Source organism: Gallus gallus, chromosome 1 (genome assembly GCF_016699485.2).
Source record: "Gallus gallus isolate bGalGal1 chromosome 1, bGalGal1.mat.broiler.GRCg7b, whole genome shotgun sequence".
Taxonomy (NCBI): Eukaryota; Metazoa; Chordata; class Aves; order Galliformes; family Phasianidae; genus Gallus; species Gallus gallus.
In genome coordinates, this window is record NC_052532.1 from 185,504,525 (window position 1) to 185,526,305 (window position 21,781).

Consider the following 21,781-nt stretch of genomic DNA (forward strand, 5'->3'; position numbering starts at 1 on the left):
GAGAGCGCGCTGCGAGGGGGCGGATCTCGCGAGATCGGCGCGGGGCTCGGGCGGGTACTATAGAAATGTCGTGAGGCGGCCGCGGTGTGTGGTGTGTGAGGGTCGGGTCCTGGGCTGGGCTGGGCTGGGCTGGGGCGTCGGGCCTGGGGGAGCGTTGTGTGGGCCGGGCGGGGTCGGCTTCGGGGCCAGCGCTGCTTTCACGGTGTGAGGGGGTGGGCTGTGCTTGGTTGGAAGTGGCTGAAGCAGATACAGAGCTTTCCTGATCTGTATGCGCGGGTGTTTGTAAGCGATAATTCTTAATAAAAGGCTGAGCAGTCGCCAGTTCAGCTCGCTGTGCTCTTCGTTCTGATTCGCTTGCGTTCTTATCTCTTAGGCACTGATGCATCCATGATACCAGGAGCTGATTCTCTGCCCTCTCTCACTGTGGTTGGAGCCTTTTTTTGAGAAATCCTAACAGGAAGATGAGTGCCGTCAGCTTGCAGTAAGCTCCCATCAGCTGTAGCGCGATGCAGTTCTGCCATACCAAACAGCAAACATTCGGGGCATTTGGAATGAGCTGAGAGCTCAGATCTGTGTTTGTTTCCAAGCAGGTCCTTTCCTTTGTATGTTCGTAGGTTCCCAAAGCGAACAAACATGGAATGTTTATTTGCGGAGTTTCCCAAAGGTTGAAAACACGCAGAGGATTCTCTGGTTTTTCATGAGGTGTTTGCAGCCATTTTCTGAACTAAACTGATCGGGATAACTTGATTCTGAAACTGGTTTGTTTGGTCTCTGTGAGTCATAGAATGTCCTAACTTGGAGGGGATCATAGACTCATAGAATCGCTAAGGTTGGAAAAGACCCACAGGATCATCCAGTCCAACCATTCGCCCTTCACCAATGGTTCCCGCTAAACCATGTCCCTCAACACAACATCCAAACGCTCTTTGAACACCACCAGGGTTGGTGACTCCACCACCTCTCTGGGCAGCCCATTCCAGTGCCTGACCACCCTTCCATAGGGATCGTCAAGCCCAACTTCTGGCTCCACACAGGAACACCCAAAAATCAGACACTGTGTCTGAGAGCGTTGTCCAAATGCTCCTTGAACTCTGGCAGTTTGGGGTTGTGTCCACTGCCCTGGGGAGTCTGTTCCAGAGCCTGACCAAGATCAAGTGCCACTTGCAAGTAAAGCAGTCAAATGTTTTGAGAGTGTTACAGAAGAGGTACGGTGATAAGAGTTTTATAACAGATCTACTGTGTATTTAACGGCTGTATACCAAACAAGTTACTTTAATAAGGTCTGTGTTGAAGTCCTTGAGTATGCTGCTCTGTGACATAAATTTTCCTCGTTTATTTAGGGATGACGAAGATACCTTTAAGATACTGATTGCTACTGATATTCATCTTGGCTATTTGGAGAAGGACGCAGTGCGTGGAAATGACACATTTGTAACTTTTAATGAAATTTTGGAGCATGCTCAAAAAAATGAAGTAAGTGTTACTTTTTGGAAAGTAAAGGAGACAAGAAAATCCATTCCAACCTGCTAGAAGCTATGAAGCTTAGTCTTGTTTAACATTATAAAAGATTACTAAACATTTATTTATTGCAGCCAGTTACATGTTTCTCTTAGAAAAAGAAATGCTAGTATCTTTGTGAGAGCAGCCTTCTTAAATTATGACATTGGTTGTTTGATTTGCATTTTAAGTGTGCCTGCACCACTTCCAGGGGCATTTAGAGAGGTTTTAGTGCTGCAAGAATGGAAAATTATTAGGAGAGAAGAGGTACTGCGGGGGGGAGAGGGGGAGGGGAGGGGTATGAAAGGATAGAGCACAGCCCTACTGAAACCTGGGCATTGGGGACTTGGGGGTACTGATGGATGGCAGCTGAGCATGAGTCAGCAATGTGCCCTTGCAGCTCAGAGAGCCAACCATATCCTGGGCTGCATCCAGAGCAGCACAGGCAGCAGGGCGAGGGAGGTGATCCTGCCCCTCTGCTCTGTGCTGCTGAGGCCTTACCTGGAGCACTGTGTCCAGATGTGGGGTCCTCAGTTGTTGTAAAAAATATATTTTTCAAAATAATTTACTTACGTGGTTCACGAATAAGTAAACGAACTACAGAATATCTGCAGCTACAGACTCGTTTCACCTAGGGGTCCTGGTATGAAATATGTGGGTGTATTTAGAAGAAGTAATTTAATGAGTTTGCTTACAGGCCTTTGAGGTAATACCAAATGCTGTATTGAAATAATAGAGCTCTTTGTTATATACAGGTGGACTTTATTTTATTAGGTGGGGACCTCTTTCATGAAAACAAACCTTCCAGAAAAACAATACATACATGTTTAGAATCCCTGAGAAAATACTGCATGGGTGATCGTCCTGTTAGCTTTGAAGTTCTGAGTGATCAGGCAGTTAATTTTCAGTTCAGCAAGTAAGTCTGTTTCTTACCAGTTACGGTGTCACGTGATTGTTTTTCATATTGGATGAATGTGTTGTGGTTTTTATTTATTTACTTTTAAATGCTGTGTATCCTCTGTGGCTGCCACCGTGAAGTTTTAGGCCTGCTTGTATGGGGCAGTTTATAACATCACCTCATCTAACACCTTCTATGAAGTCTGTAAAGGACTGTACACCATTTATTGAGAAACCTCTGAAGATGTTACAACAGTTGATAGATTTAAGTAATAAATAGGTTGTGTATTACAAATAAACCCACTTAAGTGAATTGCTGTGCTAAAATAAACGGACTTTTGTGTGTAAAGGTTGCCCAGCCCAATCTTCTGCTTTCATAAATGAACTCTTTAAAATTACTAATAAAAATATTTTTGCTACCATACTCCCATTAGGAACTTTCAGACTGTGAATAAGAATCTTCTTATGATGTGGAGCTTAAGTTTATTCACAGCCACTTCGTGTCATTTGTGCTGCTGTTATGTGTTTGTGATGATGATTTGATGAAAATATTGGGAATTTTTTGTACAGAAATCTGTAGTTACATTATAACTTGTTTTCCTCTATTTGTACAGGTTTCCATGGGTGAACTATCAGGATGAAAACCTCAACATTTCTATGCCAATTTTTAGTATTCATGGCAATCATGATGATCCCACAGGGGTAATTATTATCATTAATTATGCTACTATGTTACAAAAATAATATTGTAGAAGTTATGGACTCGTATAAAAATACAGTTCTAGAGGAACAGGCTTATTTGAGTCAGTTCCTTCCCTCTTCATAGAAATATTCTGTGTACCTTCAGAAATTCCCTTTGTTAGTGGCAGCAGCTTCAGGGTGCCGTTAAAAAAGAGAATTGGAATAAGGGATCCATATGGACTCTATTATATGTCTTAATATACGTAGGCTTTGATAACTGGGAACAGAATCACTTCCCATCCCAAGGAGTGGCAGCTCTTTAGAAAGTTTCTAAAACAAACTCTATAGAAACTGAAAACCTTTTTCTTAAGGAAAGGAAATGTGAATAGTTTGACTTGTGCTTAAATTCCCTGAACAATTGATAGGCATCTTCAATTTGGGGTGTTTAATTTCAAGGAAAATAAACTAATAATGTTGAAACGCTCGTTTAAAATCCAACATCTAAAACTAAACAGGAAAAAAAAAAGGAACATTTGGAAAGCATGCAGTAAATTAAGAGTTCTGTATTTTATGACAAAGAGCAGTGTATCACGGAGATGGGTATTAAGGCAGCAATTTCAGTCCTGCTACGAAGAGTTTAGTTTAACCAGACAGTTTCTTGTAGTACTTTAGAGACTGGCTGGGGTTCTTACTTATTTTTCCTGAATGATTTAATGTTTAGTTTCCCATTGTTCAAATTAAGATTTGTAAGAAAGGTTTTGCTTCTGTTCCATGGAGTACTAAAAAGTGCTAATATAGCTATCAGGCAAGGTTTCCAACTGCAGAATATAGTTAAGGAAGGGTATCCTCTTTCTCTTTTGAAACTATTTCTCTTAGAATTCAAAGGCTACATTTCCTGTTGAAGGCATTTGTTTGATTCTTTCTGTTTTCTACAGGTAGATGCACTGTGTGCACTGGACATTTTAAGCTGTGCAGGATTGCTGAATCATTTTGGACGTTCAACTTCTGTGGAGAAAATAGATATTAGCCCCATTTTATTACGGAAGGGTAGAACAAAAATTGCTCTGTACGGCTTAGGTAAGGATTTTTCTGCTATTCTGTGGCTCAGCTGTTCATGTATTACCAAAGCTCAATATGTCTAAATCAAGTCGGAGCAGACACACCTTTCGGTCTGTTGTTGCACCGTAAAAGTAAATGAAGTTGTATTCATTCAGTGCGGTGTTGTGGCCACTTTCTGTTTAGAGAAGTTAAGCTTTTCACTTTGGCACTTTATTTTATATCCAGCCATGAATGCTTCAACTCTGATTTCCAAGCAGCTTTTACAGTTCTCTGTTAAGTCCTAGTCGGACATGATTCCTTCTATTAAATGAGATGTTTTATAGTTTGCTTGATGTTCTAAAAGTTAACAGTGAATGTTCTGACACCACAGTGTAAAACTTCACAAAAAGCAGTTGAATTTCTGATACACCAAAAAATGACTATTGGGAAATGCAGCAGCATTCTAAAGTGGAAATGTTGCTGTGCAAAAATGTTTGAGAGATGTTCCTTTGAAGTCATCTCTGTTTTATACCCTCTTGACTCTGTCTGATTTATAGAGAACTTTTTCGTGCAGAGGAGACATACATTCCATGTGGGATTCTTTGAAGTCCATAATAAAAATGAAGCATTGGTGCGGTTGGTTTTGGTTTTGTTTAGTTGGTTGGGTTTATTTTGCTTGTTTTGCTTGTGGTTTTGTTTTTCCTTGCCTAAGGAAACAAAGAGCAGCAGCTAGGTCAGAAGGACTGCAGGCTTTTTTTTCCTGCTGTGTGGGAAAGCACAAACTTTGTAGAATTCATGGTTTCTCTCTTGTTTTCTAGAGATTTTCTAAGTATGCTTACGAACTCCATCTCAGTCAAATCTGGTTTTGGAGTGTTTCTTACAACAGAATGTGCTTATTCCATTGGCAAGAAATAAAACACTTCCTGTTCTTAATTCTGCCCCCGATATGGTGTTTGGCACAGAAAACTGACACAGAGTTTTTAAGCTATATGTAGTTAATAAAGCTGCTTTCAGCAGTCATTTAAAGGTAAATTTCTTGTGAGAATACCTTGCATCACTAGATTGGCTTCTAATATAACTGTGTTATACTTAGAGTTCATAATCCCACCGTAGACTTCTTAGTCACAAAAATGACAATCTTAACACTGGACTGTTTTACTCTTTTTAATAGAGTTGCTAATTAAGACACTATAAAATATAGACAGACTACACAAAAATGTTTTATTGTTTTGTTTTGTCCTCTACAGGGGCCATTCCAGATGAGAGGTTGTATCGTATGTTTGTCAATAAACAAGTAACCATGCTGAGACCAAAGGAGGATGAAGACAGTTGGTTTAACATGTTTGTGATTCATCAGAATAGGTAGCGGCGCTGAATGAATTATGGTGACTTAAACTTACTGTGTTGTGCTCATGAAACTGCTTTGAAAACTGCAGGAGAGAAAGCCAGCTATGTTGGCTAGTGCTTCATGTGAGTGGATGGCCTCAAGATTTTCCCAAATAGAAGCACTGTTTTACAGTTGCTCTTACAGAAGAACCATAATGGAAAAGAGTTGAAATAAATGAGTTGGAGATGCTGGGAAATTGCTTCCCAAACTCTTCATACCTGAGAGCCAGGGAGGATTTTATTTATGTCTTAAGTCTGCATGTTAGAAGTGAGAGACCAGTAAACCTCATACTCCATTTCCTATGCTTTTTGACCCATAATTCCATTAGTATTTTATCTTCACTTGCATTGCTATTCTTTACACTTTCTCTTAATTAGAGGATAGGTAGCTTGTGTTCTTTTTTTGCCTACCCATCTCTTCCAGCAGTGTCAGTAGCAACAGGCAGAGTTCTTTTCCAGATTCTTTAATTTTTCATGAGTCGGAGTGTGGCCGTCATGTAGGAGATAATGGTGAGGCAGAAGTCAACAAACACAGCTGGGACCCCAGGCTGTTTGCTCTGCCCAGTAGGCTGAAGAAGCTCTCTGTCTCCTCCCTCTTCTGGAAAGGGACAGTGAGCTTCATTCAGAACAGAAAAGCCCTATTGAAAATTTCCCTGTGTAAGTAAACTATCTTTGATTCAAGTCTGTATAAGTTGCTTTACCCAAATACTTTGGTATTGGTAATACAAGCAATTGGATGAAGGAAAAATTATGAAGAATGCCTGATGTAAAATATGCATCAAATATTTTTGCTAGAGATTCTCCATCATTTTAACATCACATTGGTGGTTTTCTCCTCCTTCACTCCCCACGTGTGCCTACCCATTACTGTACACTAATTATTTTTCTGTTTTCTTGAATAGAAGCAAACATGGAGCCACAAACTACATTCCAGAGCAGTTTTTAGATGACTTTATTAATCTTGTTGTGTGGGGTCATGAACACGAATGTAAAATAACTCCAGCCCAAAACGAACAGCAACATTTCTATGTTACTCAGCCAGGAAGTTCAGTGGTGACGTCTCTGTCCCCCGGAGAAGCTGTGAAGAAGTATGTGATTTCTTTATTCTTCTTCTTATTGTTATTTATTTCTTGTCTTATGTGTATTGTGTTGACAAGTGACATTTATGTAGCCAAGAAAAATACTTCTTTTTAGTATGAAAGGACTTGTGTTGTAACAGGGATTAGTGTCACAGTGGGACGTGAGAAATGAAGCAGATGGAATCAGTGCCTGGGATAAGTTTGTTTTACTTAGAACTAAACCCAGCATTCAAAGCAAATGGAACTTATCCAAGAGGAGTTACACACAGATAAATTGGGATGCAATGAACTGTGTGCAGAGCAGGCACAATCTGAATATGCCAGGTTGGGAAGTTTTGCAGTGCCAGCCCTGAAGTGCACATCCAAACACTTCCTATAGCTTTCCATTTTTAATGTAGCTTTAAAAGTTTTACCTCAAAACCTCCTCCCCCCCCCCCCCCCCCCCCCCCCAAAAAAAAAAGAACCATGAGGTTTAGAACAAATTTCTGCACCATATTCTTAAGTTCATCTTCAAGTAAGTTGCCTTTCTCCTGCTAGACACATTGGTTTGCTGCGTGTTAAAGGAAAAAAAATGAAAATGCAGAGGATTGCTTTAGAGACTGTACGAACTTTCTATATGGAAGATGTTGTCCTGGCTGATCACCCAGAACTTTTTAATCCTGACAATCCTAAAGTAACTCAGGCAATACAAGCGTTCTGCATGGAAAAGGTAACTTCTAATGCTCGCCGTGATATATGGAGATCAGCATACGGGTGGGGAATGTGATCTGTGGCTAGTTTTAAGAGTGGAAGATAAATCTTACTTCTTGTCCCTTACTATTTGAAACTGACCAGCAGTGTTTCAACTGAAGGACTAATTTCATGACATTTACTGCAGCCTTGGCCTCCAAACTAGGATTACGTATTAAAGCAGACTGTAACTGCTTTGCAGGTGTCCATCTGTCATTCTAGAAAAATTCCCACCTGAGGGTGGGACATTGTTGGATGTATAACTTTGGAACCAGCATAAATACATGGACCTAAACCCCAAGAGCTGAGCTGTACAGTGTGAAATGATCCAAGTAGCTGAGGCAGGTTTAGTGCTTGCTCTTGGATCTTAGGTCTTTATTAGTCTCTTCCTGCTTTTTACCTGGAGTACTCTATCCAGTTCTGGGCTCCCTGGTACAAAACAGACAGGGATCCCCTGGAGAGAGTCCAGTGGAGGGCCACAAAGATGATAAAGGGCCTGGAGCCTCTCCCCTATGAGGAAAGGCTGAGCGACCTGGGTCTGTTCAGCCTTGAGAATGGAAGACTCAGAGGGGATCTGAGTATCTTAAGTGTGGGAGTCAAAGGGATATGGCCAACAGTCTGTAGGGACAGGACAAGGGGAAATGGGCCTTAAACTGGAGCATAGGAAGTTTGCACCAATATGTAAAGGAACTTCTTCACAGTGAGGATGACAGAGCACTGACACGGTGAGGTTGTGGATTCTCCTTCTCTGGAGATATTCAAGACCCCCCTGGATGCTTACCTGTGTAGCCTGCTGTATGGGGCCTGCTTTGCAGGGGGATTGGATTCAATGATCTCTACAGGTCCTTTCCAGCCCCTGCAATTCTGTGGTTGTGATTCTTTTCCCTGTCAATGAACGTGAGCTGATGTAGATGCTGCCGAGCTACGCTGTATTGGAGATAAGCAAGTTAGGTTTGAAGGTTTCAGGTATCTTTAGGAGAATAAAGTGGAATTGAATTCCTGCTTCTGCTCCATAGGTTGAAATGATGCTGGATAATGCAGAAAGAGAACGCCTTGGAAATCCGCGCCAGCCACAGAAGCCTCTCATTAGATTACGAGTAAGATATTGTTCAACTTGGATTACTTTGCTTTTAAAAAGTCACTGTGAAAAGTTGCAAAGCAAAAACAGTGCTTGTTGTATAAATACATGCAATTTCTTGCTGTGTACAGGCAGTACAATCTGCTTTCATACTGTTATGAAGTTTATACTCTTATTCATACTTCATTCTTTTAACCTCTGGTAAAACTAATGTTGTATGATACATTGATGAACAGTCTTATTCTGTACTTCTTTGCTGGTCTGAATGAGGGGATCAGAAGTGGCTATTTACAGAGGGTTTCTTAAAGTCATATCATCCTGGATAACCTAATACATGAAAACTTTCCTTAGCCCTAGTAAATGGAACAAGCTGTGAATCTGTGCTTGTATTAGCTATTCTGCATGGTATGGTAAAGCATTAATTTTAGGTTGGCTTATTTTTTACTACTTTTTTTTTTTTTTTTGCCTTGAAAGGTAACATAACAGGCTTGTCATGGTTGGTATGACTTCTCTTTTCCTGCTTGTTTCATGTTTTATTTTTCTGTCCTCACTTAGGTTGATTACACAGGTGGCTTTGAGCCATTCATTGTCCATCGTTTCAGCCAGAAGTACATGGATAGGGTGGCCAACCCAAAGGACATCATACATTTTTTCAGACATCGTGAACAAAAAGAGAAAAACGGTGATTGGAAAGGAAGGCTTTCTTGAGCTCTCATTTTTCTTCCTTTGGTTTGTTACTCAGCCTTTGGTAAACTTTGGTGTCTACCACCTAATGAGTTATAGGAAGAATAGTGATGTATATAGTCTTACTGCAGAAGTATTTCTACTTCATTCCCAGATTTGTCTAACAATTCTGATATTGAATGCAGTGTCTGTCAGGTAGTTGTTCATAAATAACTCCCTTTTCTTTCACCTCAAATCTTACTGAGTTGCTTGTAATGCTACGTATAGCCCCATATCAGACTGAGTCGTAATCTCAAGGAAAAGCATTAAATATCTTCCTTCTGGAACTTCTCAGAAGGAGGTGGTTGGCTCTGGGCATTCTGTAGGAAGAAAGGTGTATGAGGTGCTTTTGGCTTTTCAGCCTGTTCCAGGGATGTCTCTCTTGCAGCATTTTTTGGCAAAACAAATAACAGCTATTATTGTAGCACTTCTCACTGTGCCTGGAATTTTGACTAAATGGTTAATAGATATTGCCCGAATACTGGATTTGTAATAGTCACTAATGAAGGTACAGCTTGCATGAGAACATACTGTGCTAATCTAAAGAACTGTTAATGTTACACATTAGTGCATTCTGAGTGCTCCAATTCCAGACACAGTTATTTCCATTGACAGTTTTATAAAGATTGAAGCATGATGGTTCATGAATAAAAACAACTTCTAGGGAAGTGATTTTGGCTTTTTAAATTATGTAGTGCTGCCCTTGTTTGGTTTGGTTCTGTTTTTACTTTTCTCATTAAATCATCCCATGAACATTTTCAGAGTGTAAAACAGCTCCCTCGCTGTATTTTATCAATACATTTTAATTCTCCTTTTTAATCTGAGCTTGAGGAAGGAAATATAAAAAGAATGCCATGGTTCTTTGCATTACTTTGCTATCTTCTGCTGTAAGTTAGGTGGCTGATGAAGCAGGCAGAATTTCCTTTGCATGTATGCATACCATTATGGCTCAGTACAGGATGATGTTTAGACTTCCTAATAGTTCAGAAGTTGTTACTATTTCTTTGGTTATAGCTGCTTATCTAACAAGGCCAACCCAGCAGCGTTTTATGCTTGAGTGTGGCACATGTCTAGAAACAGTCTTTAGAATCATAGAATGGTTTGAGTTGAATGGGGCCTTTAAGATCATCGAGTTCCAACCCTCCTGCTGTAGGCAGGGACACCTCCCACTAGACCAGTCTGCAGTCATTTTGTATTTCTTGGGATGGTGTGTTATAACCTCAGTTGATCATCACCATCATTCTTCTGTTGTTCCTACCTTGCTTCCTTGGAGTGCAGGGCAGCCTCACTGTGCTATGCATTTTCTTTTACTCAAAGTCAACCCGCATAGTTATGATAGCCTTCAGGATGTAGTGTTCTGTCCCTAATTCCACATGTTTAGTAATTGGAAGTAGCTTTCGTATCTGTGAGGAATGTGGTTGTCTTGTATAGATATTTCATCTGTTATATTTTGCTGTGTTTGCATCCAGTAGTGTACAATTTGAATAAGCCTTTATACATAAACGGGACCATGATTCCTAAGAGATCTATATTATTTTTTTTCTCTTTAATTACTGTAATCAGGATAATAATTAAAATCTGTCAGCTCCTGCGTGAGTGGTGGGTTACTGTGTCACTGTGCTTTTCTGTTTTAGACAATGATATTAATTTTGGAAAGCTGCTTAGCAGACCTGCTTCTGAGGAGGTGACACTGAGAGTGGAAGACCTTGTAAAGCAGTATTTTCAGACAGCAGAGAAGGTATCTTTGTACCTTTTATGAATTTGTGTATGGGATATATTTATGCTTTTGTTACACGTATTACTTAGTTTATGGATGCAGTATATGCTGAAAAGACTGACAGCCACCAAGAAGTTCCTTTATTGCCTGTATAACTGTATATGCCTTAGGTAAGGAATTAATTGTTGCATGTAGGGTACATAGGGTGTATGAACACAAGCAGTTTTGATAAATCACAGTAGCTCTTCATGTGAACTTGTAGCATCTGCCCTGCACTAAATGTTGCATCATGTTGCTACAGAAGGAAAGCCTGAGGCAGCCTGATCTCGGAAGCTACCTTAATTTATTGTGGGGATACATGGGGTACCAGTTATAAGTACCAGCTGCTTTGGAATTATTTGTTACACTGCAGTGTTTGGTGTCCTCAGACATAGTGCAGTTCCACGTGTTTAAAGCAGAGCAGAGAGGACAAGGAAAGCACCTGACAGCTTGCTTTTGTCTCACCCTTTCATTAAACTGTATCTACTGCCTTTCCCCAGCTATGGGGCTGCAAAGTCTTAGGAGTGAAATATAGTGACCAGTGAGTCAGCCATGCAAATGCTGAATCTAGAAGCTATTTCAGAACATGCTTAATAGAAGGTCTTTAGAACTAGGATTCCTGAGGCAAAGATCACCAAATTTACATCACCTTGCCTAACACTGGCCCCTCTAAATTAAGCTCTGGAGGGGCTATTTGCTGTCTGAATATGATAGGGAATGGAACCCAGGATGAGTAGTTCAGAAGCAAGCAGTGCTTCAAATGTATGCCATCCCTGAATCCCATGGAGAGAAGTAGCAGGGTCAAACACTGTACTATTCTATGAAGAATAATTCTGCTTTTAAACTGTTTTCTTCCCTTATTCTGCAAAATTGTCCCTCTTAGACCATCTTCCCAACTTCTTTGTATGTTCTTATATAAACAGCTCGTATAAACCAGTCCCAGCATTTGAGGTCTGTTTCAGCTGCTCAGCATCTCTAAAAGACCTGAAGGAGTCAGCTGATGTTCCTGGAAGGCTTACAGTAGGGGGAGAATATGTTACAAGTCAACAGTGCTAAAGGAGGAAAGAAAAGTGGAGGAAGTATGTTGCCCCTTACAACAGGGATAGGGCTTGTGCTTCAGGCTCTGCTAGGCACCTCATCTTGTCTGATTAAGTGCACAGAGCAGCAGTCAGACCCTGAGGTGGCACAGGGCTGTAGTTGGGTGTTCCAAAAATGTTAAACCCAAAAATGCCTACGAAGTGGCAGGCAGTTCAGTTCCACTGCTGCTGGGAAGCTAAGGCCTGGGAAATGAAATCACTACTATTTGTTTCTTTAGTAAGTTGGGTTTTTTGTGGTTTTTTTTTTTTTTTCCCCTCCTTCAGAGGAAACTGTAATTGCTGAAAGTCAGCATTAACATTCTGCATCATTACAGTCAGTCCCTCTTTGGACATGCTTGCATTATCATTTCATGAACTTAATTTTTTGTAGTAGCATTAAAATAGATTCCCGTGTTAAGCATTATTTCAGGGAAGGTTTTTTGCTTCTGGTGTAACTCGCAGTACAGTTCCTAAAGGGCAAGTGGAAGGATCAAGAGTTATTAAGGAGTATATATAATGCTTTTTATTAAGAAATTGTCCCTGCTTCAGTTTGCAGTCAGAAGAAACTGCTGTTTAAACCCTTTCCATATAGGGGCTGCTTCCTCAGGGCATCTCTTCTTACTCTATTGGAGTAAAGAAGATGAAGAAGAGAATGGCAATGAAACACCACCAGTAGCTTCTGTTACTTCTGCTAATTAGTGCTGGTGGTAATATCTCATTGTAGAATATTTTGGTGAATATCATCTCACTTGATGACCACGGGAGAAGTGTTGGTGTTTATTGAATTTCATTTCAGTAGAGCAGATTTCTGCTTAATAGTTCTTAATGCTTCAGAATAACTGAGTCAGCTCTGTAACTGTCGGGTTTCTTATAGTAGTATTTTACAATAAAACTAATTAGCTTAGCGTTTGTAATAATTCAGTGCCTATTTCTAATTACTTTTTATGTCTCCACAAATAGATGTTTGTTAATTTTAAAAAGGGGAGTGGACGAGGAAAAAAATACAGCTTACCATCTCCCTCAGTAATACATTTGAGACAAATTGTTTTAGATATGACCAGCACTGCTATTCCCTTACCATTTATGAAATATAATCTAGCAAATACTACGTTAGGTGGGGCATAACGTGCTAATAGCAAGTAAGTTGTACCTATTGGGAGGAATAATGTTTGCTTGTTGCTCGCTTATTTTCTGATTGAAATCTTTAATGCTTCTTCAGTGTTACTTCTTTTGGAACCAAACAATGTTTAGCTGGGATAGCAGGAATATGACTCATTTTCTTTGAAACTGTTTTCCCCTTATTTTAAAGAAAGTACAACTTTCACTTCTAACTGAAAGAGGAATGGGAGAAGCAGTGCAGGAGTTTGTGGACAAAGAAGAAAAAGATGCCATAGAGGAACTGGTGAAATTTCAGCTAGAGAAAACACAGAGATTTCTTAAGGAGCGTCACATTGATGCAGAGGAAGAAAAAATAGATGAGGAGGTAAAGTTCTGTTATGGTCAAATCTTTAGAAGAGGTGAAGACAGTAGAAAAGTTGGTGCTCAAAGCTGGTTACGTAGCCTTGCCTATGTGCTGCATGTGCAACACGTGCCTGTAGTCCTTTTCTGTAATTAATATGGTGATAAGGTTCCAGATAGAGAGTTCATAAGTTTGTGCTAAAGATGTTTTACGTTATGCATATACTGCAGTTTATCTCTTCTCAATATCAGAGTCTTCTAACTTTGTTTCACCCTCTGCCCTGTCTTCTCCATTTATTCCTATTTCACTGTCACTTATGTTCAAGAGAAGCAAAATAAGTGAATAGTCAATATCTCCTGCATCTCATCATTTGCCTCCAGTGGTGCAGTTACAGGAGAGCTGCCAATAGGATGCGAGGTTCTTAATTTGTAGCATCACACATGCTGTGGTTAGTATAAGACTCTAAACAAAATGTAAAGCTGTTTGTATGTTCCTGCTCTCTTCTTTCATGAGCTTCACTTCAGTTCAGACTTCTTTCTTGCTATGTTTCCATTACTGTATGAGTTGTTATTCTGAAGGAAACTGGTTTTTTATTACTGTTATTATTCATTCAGGTGCGAAAGTTTAGGGAGAGTAGAAGAAAAAACACCGAAGAGGAGGATGAAGAAGTTCGTGAGGTAACTCCTCTGAGTTTTGGACTTAGACTGAAGAATGAAATCTTGCATATGAGTGAAGTCACTGTATAATAATTCAACATCATTCCTGTCCAAAAGTGCCTGTCTGCGTGGAGAAGATTAACGAGTCTTGAAATCATGCTTTGTGTAATATGTGCCTAAGCTGCTGCTCAGTTCAGCCTTTGAGATCTGCTCTTCTAGAAATTTGTGAACCCAAATGTTCAGCTGCCCTTGCTTTGAACCAGGCAGGTGGCCTTCAGAGCTCTGTCAGCTTAAACTATTGGTGATCCCATCACCAGTGGAGATGTGAATAGGCTGTACTGATAGTAAAAGAAATTGCTGCTATTGGTAAACATTTTGGTACTACTGACCTTACCAGCAAACCAGATCCTAGATCTCCCAGAGATTTGTGTCTAGATGTTATAACTCTTTCCACAGAGAGTTCCCAACCACTACTGGTTTGTTTTTATAAGCTGTGTGGGACTGGTAGGAAATTTTGAGGGCAAAATATCTAGAACAGGATTCATTTCTCCTAATCTGTTGTATTTTCACATTAACAAGTTGTCACTAATGTCAGTGAAGATAATGTCAGTGGAGCTTGGAGGATTCTTCATCTGAGCAGGTGTCCATAGCTGACATAGGTGAACAACAAGTCATCCTAACTCTGCTGACCATGTGAGCAATCACATTAACCAGCTCCACAGCTGACAGCCGCACATCCAAATTAAACAAAATAAATACTGCCTCAGCTTTTTGACAGATATCCTTGCCTTCCAGAAGGTTGTGGATTTGGATCTTCTAAGGCTCAGTTGTTTATCACAACTAGGATTCAACAGTAGCGTATTTCATAATTTAAGGTTCTTTTTCTTCTAGCACTTCTTATTCCATTACAGGCAATGACGAGGGCTAGAGCTCACAGGTCTGAAGGTGTAGTTCTTGATTCAGCCTCCAGTGATGAAGGACTCATGGATACTGGGATGAAAGCATCGGGTGATTCAGATGATGACATTCCCACAACACTAAGCCGAGGAAGGGGAAGAGGTAGGGCAAGAGGTGCAAGAGGGCAAAGTTCAGCAGCAAGAGGGTCATCTCGAAGGGGAAGAGGTAAGAAAAACACTCAAATTCTTCACTGATGTTTTTAAAAGGAGTCTCTCCAAATGCTTATATCAAGTGGAAGCTTCTAGCTAAAAAACTCCCAGTGGTAAAATAAAATGCTTAAATGATTTAGGTACCATGTGATACACAGTTGAATGTCTTCTGCAACTTAAGTTGTGACTTTTTCAGCATTCTTCTCAACTATGGAGGCATAGTAGACTCATAAGAGATCCATTATTAGGAAGGTCTGTTCCATGAATTGCCTGGATATATCTTTGCTGCTAGTGGTAATACAGCATTATGCATTTGATAGTATAGACAGAATGTACAGATTGTCTTAAATAGCTCCTTGGCTTTGTGTGATTTTGCAGACCTTCTGTTACAGAGGGCTGTAAAGAAAAATAAATAAAAGGTGGGGACTCGCAATGGTGCACTCCTTCAAGTTGTCAGTAATATGCCCAAAGGTCTTAAGTGAGATATCTAAGAGCAGGATAAGTTGAAAGAAAGGCAGTCATCTTAGGAGTGGGTTCGTTAGTGCCTTGAAATCAGTTTTGAGTGTGTGATTTAATGTTGTGGTTCAGTCAGAGCAGTGACACGTGTTGAGACTCTCTCTGTGGAGCTGTAAGCACTTGACCCAAAGTAGCTCATCTGCACGTAAGGGGGCTTTGTGTCAAGGAAGAAAGGGAGGGAGTAAAGAGTAATTGGGTTTCTGTGTGACTCACCTTTCATTACTAAGAAAAGTGACAGAAAATGTCACACAGAAAAAAATAACCTTTAGGAATTAAAAATGACCACTGAACAGATTTGGATGTTGTTTATTTTTCCTATAGGAAACACTAGCCAAGGGTCATCTACTAGCAGCAGAACATACAAGTCTGTGCCTGACAAGAATTTGTCTATCATGGATGGTAAGCCTATGTTCTGTCTATCACTCCAATATACTCTCCTACTGTAGTAAATTTACTTACTGGTGAAGTGCCTTAATTGCCTTCATTTCTATTAGTCCAGTTCAGCTGGGAGAGATATTTTGGTTCTAATGAAGCAGGATAACTAACAGTGATGAGAAAAGGAAAAAAAAGTAATTATATCTGCTGTCACTGGGGGTAAAACGAAATGTCCTGGGAACACTGGAGTTGGACTTGATGATCCTTGTGGGTCCCTTCCAACCTGGGGTATTCTGTGATGCGGCTGGAACTGGTATGGTAACAGTTCACTGTGAACTGTATGCAGTTCTTTAAGGAATATGAATGGTAGGAATATGTCTTAGCAGCATCTATTCTATATAGAATATGCAGAAACGGGTTAAAATTCTTAAACTTGACTGATGTTTACAGGTTTAGTAAGCTTTAAGAATCCATTTTGCCTTATATTGTAGCAAATTTAAGAAACATTGGTTTGTACCACAGAAGAGGAACTTATCTGCACTTTAAGCTGCATGCTTGAGAGCAGCCCTTCCTTGGCACAGAGGGCAGGCTCTGAGGAAACGGTGTAGATGATCTCAGTACTGAAGAGAAAATACTGCTCAAGAATCTGCATGTTTTTCTCTACCTCTTAACCAAAGCTAATGATGTTTTTCCATCCAGACTGGGAGGCACCTGCTGGTCTGGGTTGTCAGACATCAGCAAGGGCTTGTACTGTTATCTGCCAGGGACCTTTGCTTCTCTTAGTTTGAGGTTGACTTGCTTGCATTACAGTGGGCTTTTTATTGCAGAGGAAACTGATGCTAAGCAGGTTTTCTGGAAGGAACAGAATGGTATGACGTTGCATTTTATTATGTGAGCACTTGAAAATACTGCATTTATTTTTTTCCCAGCCTTTAGGTCTTTGAAACCAGAGCCTTCCCAGAGTACATCTAAATTTTTCTCTGAGGTAAGAAGCATCTGAAAAGGAGTGAAGCTGCATAGCTGCTGCCTTTTGCTGCCATCTGCTTTGAGAAACAAATGCACAGTTATAACGTTAACCTAAGCCAGCAGGTGTTCCCAGGCTATGGGTTCCAACAGTAAGGCTCTACATGCTGATTTGTAGTCCTTTTGGTATGGGGTCTACATGTGGAATACAAAGACCACGTGCTACTTGTGACCATAGACTGAGATGCTGAGAGTAAATACATGAGTGTTGTTTGGGTTTCTGCAAGATCCTGTGCAAGAGCTGTACACGTAGTACAGTTTTACTCTGGAGCCCTCTCATATGTGCATTGTAAATAAGTAGCTGTGTGCTTGAAATGAATTCAAGAAAGTTACTGTGCAATAATACTGCATTATTATGTATTCTGTTTCTCTAAAAATCAGTTCTGTGAAAAAGCCTCGTAAATGCTGTCTATCTTTCAGGATATTATAGATGATGAAATGGATCTAGAAGAGTCTCCTATTAGTCTTTCTTCCAAAACAAACCAAAGGTCAGTTGTTGTTAAACTCCTTATTGGTGGTTGAAGGGAAACTTATTGAAATGTCTATTTGAGAACGTGCTGATGCCTTTTTTGTTTTCTTTTCAAGGTCCTCAGCTATGTCTTCATTTAGTAAAAGAGGTTCACAAAGCCAAATGTCCAGAGGAGTTGATTTTGAGTCAGATGAGGTATGGTATATTGTAACCTTTGTTGTCTATGGAAATTTCTATAGATTATTGGTTTTGAACTTATTTAAATAAAACATTTCTGAGTAAAATTGAATTAATTTATTTTTACTAGCATGACTAGATTATTATAACCAGCTTCAATATATATACATAGACATCAAAAATAAGGCTAGAAAGGGAAATATCTCAGTTCTTAATTAGTTAATCATTGCTCCTGGATTACACTGAGTAAGTTAGATTTCCTGGGAAATAAAGTAATTGTTTTATATATGATTTTGCACTGAACACGCAGTGAATTGTCACACACTGTACAGTGTGTTGTTATAGAATAATAGCAGGCTGTCACACAACCAGCATCACAACCTTAATGATGTTAAATGCTGACCACTTCAGAGAGGATGCTAAATTCTTATCCCTTCTTTCTGTCATCTCTTCTTGTACTTGAAGCACAGCACTACGTGTTTGTTCCAACATGCAGAAACAGTAGTTCTGATACGTGCAAATCTCAGTAAAATACAATGTGTGATATGTAAATGGCTAAAACTTCACTCAAGTATGTGCTGCTTGGAATGATAACCTTTTCCTGGCTCACCCCTGAAGTACAGGTTGCTGTTCTGATCACACTGACTTAAGCTTAGTCTCTGTTCTCTGCATATTTGTGAGTTGAACTTTTAAATCAATAGGTAATATCCTTGCAATCAAAAGCAATAAAAACAGGCTTGTCAGAAAGCACAGAATTGAGTGACCTGGCTATTTTAGTCTAAAGGTGACTTTACCTTTTATGACTCAGGATGTGTGTTAGTTCTAGTAATGCACATCTGTTTACAACTTGCAGGATGACCCGTTCAAAAACACTGCAACATCACGAAGGAAGAAATGATCTGTGCCTCGCTATGCTGAACACTGTGAAGTAAATGGAAAGTAGTTTGCAAGGCATACTCTGCACGACATTGCTCTGTACATGCTGGTTTGTCTTCAGCCTTCACTTCTATGAAATGTTTTGAGTGGCACCAAATTTGGTATCATTGGGTGTCACATTAATTGGTGGGTATAGAAATGAATGCTTACTTGGGCAGCAAGACATTTATTTTCAGTTTTCTACAGTTACGGTTGAAACTCTTAAAGAGTAATAATTTAATCCAAATTTTACCGTTTTTGGTGATGAAGCTGGAAAATATTCTAATACTTTCAGCTTAATAGGAGAACCCATTATGGCACTGTTACTGTCAGAGCACACAGAAATTACTGCTGCTGTGTAGTTCAAGAGCTGGCAAAGAGTTCAGATAGAACTGCGTTGTTGTGAGTAGGATTTAAGAGCTGGAACCTTACAGCTTCACAAGGAATGCTGATTGAAGAGGAAAGCAGTAAGCTAGTAACATGCATGCCATTGCCTCTTAGTATTTTCTTAGCTGACAGCTTTTCAGCTGTCTGTTGCTATGGTCTTCCTAAAATGTCATCACTGTTTTTCAGAAGATTTCTTCCAGTGAGGTTTTTGAAATAGGGTACTCGGATTGCAGTGGGGGAAGCACTCCTTCCACTGAGGGAGCCAAGACCCATCTGTCCTTCCCCTTTTCCACCTCTGTGCCCCACTCTGCAGAAGGTGGTGTTCTACAGCTGCAGCCTTTAGAATCAGCTGAGGGAAAAGCTAGAAGTGTTCCCAGCTAACACCCCAACGTGTCAGAGTAATACCAAATGCCAGGAGTAATGGAAGCCACGCTTTTGCTTTTCTATGTCATGTCTGAGGGATTGAGCACTTATGGTGTTGGGGCTCTCACTGAGCATGGCTATTACTTCATGTGCGTGTGTGCTGTAGCAGCGGACCTAAACGACCCTTGAGCTTCCTGAAGACTTCCATGGAAGTGATCAAGTCTGTCAAATTTCTCATTTAAAGTTCAGTAGCAATTTGCAAAGAAGTGAGGTTGCTTAAGGCAGCAGGGAATAATTCGGTGTGTCTTTACTTTCATAAAGGGCTGTCACGGCTATTACGATGTTACCTGTGTAAATAAAAAGCTGCTGTAAATGCCAGGATGAAGGTTTACATTTTCTTAAAATAAACTATTTCTGTCTAATAAATTCTGAATGTCAGTTGTTTGAACTCCTTTGAGGCTGAGGCATTGAGCTTTTTAGCACACTTTATCTCTTTCTGTTGCTATCTAAACGAAACCTGCTAACAAAAAAACCACAACAGTAACAGAACACCCAGATTGTTTCACTAAGCTTTTAAGGGAACTTAATGTTTCGGGCATAAACCAGGTGAAGATTTTTAGCAAAGTATTTTGGGTTAATAGGAATCATTTCAAAGGTTCTTTCTACCTTTTCTACAATTATTTTTTCAGTCACAGAATTGCAGGGGTTGGAAGGGACCTTGAGATCACTGAGTCCAACCCCCTGTTAAAGCAGGTTCCCTACGATCAGTCGCACAGGAAGCATCCAGACAGGTCTTGAATATCTCCATAGAAAGAGACTCCACAACCTCTCTGAGGAGCCTGACCTGGTGCCCTGTCACCTTTGCAGTAAAGAAGTTCTTCCCCATGTTTGTATGGAACTTCCTGTGTTCAAGTTTTAGGCTGTTGCTCCTTGATCTGTTGCTGTGTGCCACTGAGGAGAGCCTCGCCTCATCCATTTGCCTCCCACCTCCTCAGCCTTCTCTTCCCCAGGCTGAACAGACCCAGGTTACTAAGCCTTTCTTCATACAGGAGATGCTCCAGGCCCTTTGTTGTCTTTGTGGCCCTCAGCTGGACTCCTCCTATGAGATCCCTGTCTTTTTTGAACTGGGGAGTCCAGGACTGGATGCCGCTCCAGGTATGGCCTCACCAGGGCAGAGTAGAGGGGGATGTGGTCTCCCTCAACGCGCTGGCCACGCTCTTTTGAGTGCACTGCAGGATCCCATTGGCCTTCTTGGCCACCAGGGCACACTGCTGACTCATGGCCACCCGTTGTCCACCAGGACCCCCAGGTCCTCTGCAGAGCTCTCCAGCAGGTCAGCCCCTGACCTCTACTGATGCATGCAGTTATTCCTCCCCAGGTGCAAATCTCTACACTTATTAAATCTCACCAGGTTCTTCCCTGCCCAAATCTCCGTCTGGCCAGGTGTTGTAGAATGGCAGCACAGCCTTCTGATGTGTCAGCCACTCCTCCCAGCTTTGCATCATCAGCAGACTTAATGAGGGTGGCCTCTGATCCTTCATCCAGGTCGCTGATGGAGTCAGCTGTCAGATTCATAGCAGATTTTTTTGTCATGTTAAACTGCACCCGCTCCCAAATTGTCTTTTAGAAGATGAAAGCAGCATCTCTCATTCTGGAGACAAAAACACAACCTGTTGCACGCAGGTATTTTTTTTAACACCGAAGGATCTTTCTTATCATCAGAGCGCTCTTATTTTTACTCATCTCCATAGGGATGAGACGCTCGGGGAGTCAATGTCAATTCTCAGAGAATCCCCCCGGATGACTTTTGAAAGGTCACTTCTCCCTCATGCGACTTCCAGTGCAGCTGCCCAAAGAGGGCTCAGATGTTGGCAGAGCAGCACCGAATGAGAAGTTGTTTCCATGGCTATGGTGGGGCGTGCGCGCACTGCGGTGCTTTTGTTTGTTGGGTTTTGTTTGGGTTTAATTACCCTTTGAGTTGAATGTTTCCAAATCCCATTTTGTAGAGCTGCTGGGTGGGTTATTTTGGCACTGCTGTTCTTCCATAGCCTGCTTCCACTACTCCTCTTGTCCTAAATTGTAACTTCAGTTGAGAGAGCTCTTGAGCAGACGTTTGTGGTGATGTGAGTTGCCTGTAAGCTGTGTTATCTTTGTTTCAAGTGTTTTCTAAGTACTTCTTATTTTACGAGGTGCCTCAGCTCACAGATAGCTTAAAAAGAAAACCAAACCCAAAGCAGATATCAGTCATTAAACCCTGACATTCCTCTGTAGCTCTTTCCTTTTGCAGTCAGTGGATGGCGGATGGGGATGTTGGCGCGCCATGAAGTCAGCTGAAGCAGATACCAAACTGTATTCTACCACTGTTGGATGTATGTATATTCTTTTCAGAGATTAA

The 21,781-nt window shown here is 40.7% G+C and overlaps 1 protein-coding gene across 4 annotated transcripts; it reads left to right on the forward strand.

Moving 5' to 3' along the window:
- The first annotated feature begins 30 nt into the window (after positions 1–30).
- MRE11 (MRE11 homolog, double strand break repair nuclease) lies at positions 31–19,821 on the forward strand. 4 transcript variants are annotated; one of them, NM_204778.2, is made up of 20 exons: positions 31–91; positions 374–481; positions 1,341–1,473; positions 2,253–2,413; positions 3,009–3,096; positions 4,011–4,152; positions 5,361–5,475; positions 6,402–6,587; positions 7,116–7,287; positions 8,324–8,404; positions 8,941–9,067; positions 10,743–10,846; positions 13,250–13,423; positions 14,014–14,076; positions 14,967–15,177; positions 15,999–16,076; positions 16,982–17,037; positions 17,496–17,563; positions 17,661–17,739; positions 18,575–19,821. In NM_204778.2, the coding sequence occupies exons 2-20, from the start codon at positions 462–464 to the stop codon at positions 18,617–18,619; spliced, it is 2,103 nt and encodes a 700-aa protein (NP_990109.2). In that variant the 5' UTR covers positions 31–91; positions 374–461; the 3' UTR covers positions 18,620–19,821. The 4 variants fall into 4 exon arrangements, with proteins under 4 accessions (NP_990109.2, XP_046760764.1, NP_001384816.1 ...); XM_046904808.1 differs by having other exon boundaries at positions 31–101; positions 18,575–19,812; NM_001397887.1 differs by having other exon boundaries at positions 31–84; positions 18,575–19,805.
- Positions 19,822–21,781: the final 1,960 nt, after the last annotated feature.

Coding starts and splice junctions, on each gene's coding strand:
- MRE11 (NM_204778.2), top strand. CDS start 462: ATGAGTGCCGTCAGCTTGCA. Junction 1,474..2,252: donor AGCATGCTCAAAAAAATGAA/GTAAGTGTTACT, acceptor TGTTATATACAG/GTGGACTTTATTTTATTAGG. Junction 17,740..18,574: donor TTGATTTTGAGTCAGATGAG/GTATGGTATATT, acceptor TACAACTTGCAG/GATGACCCGTTCAAAAACAC.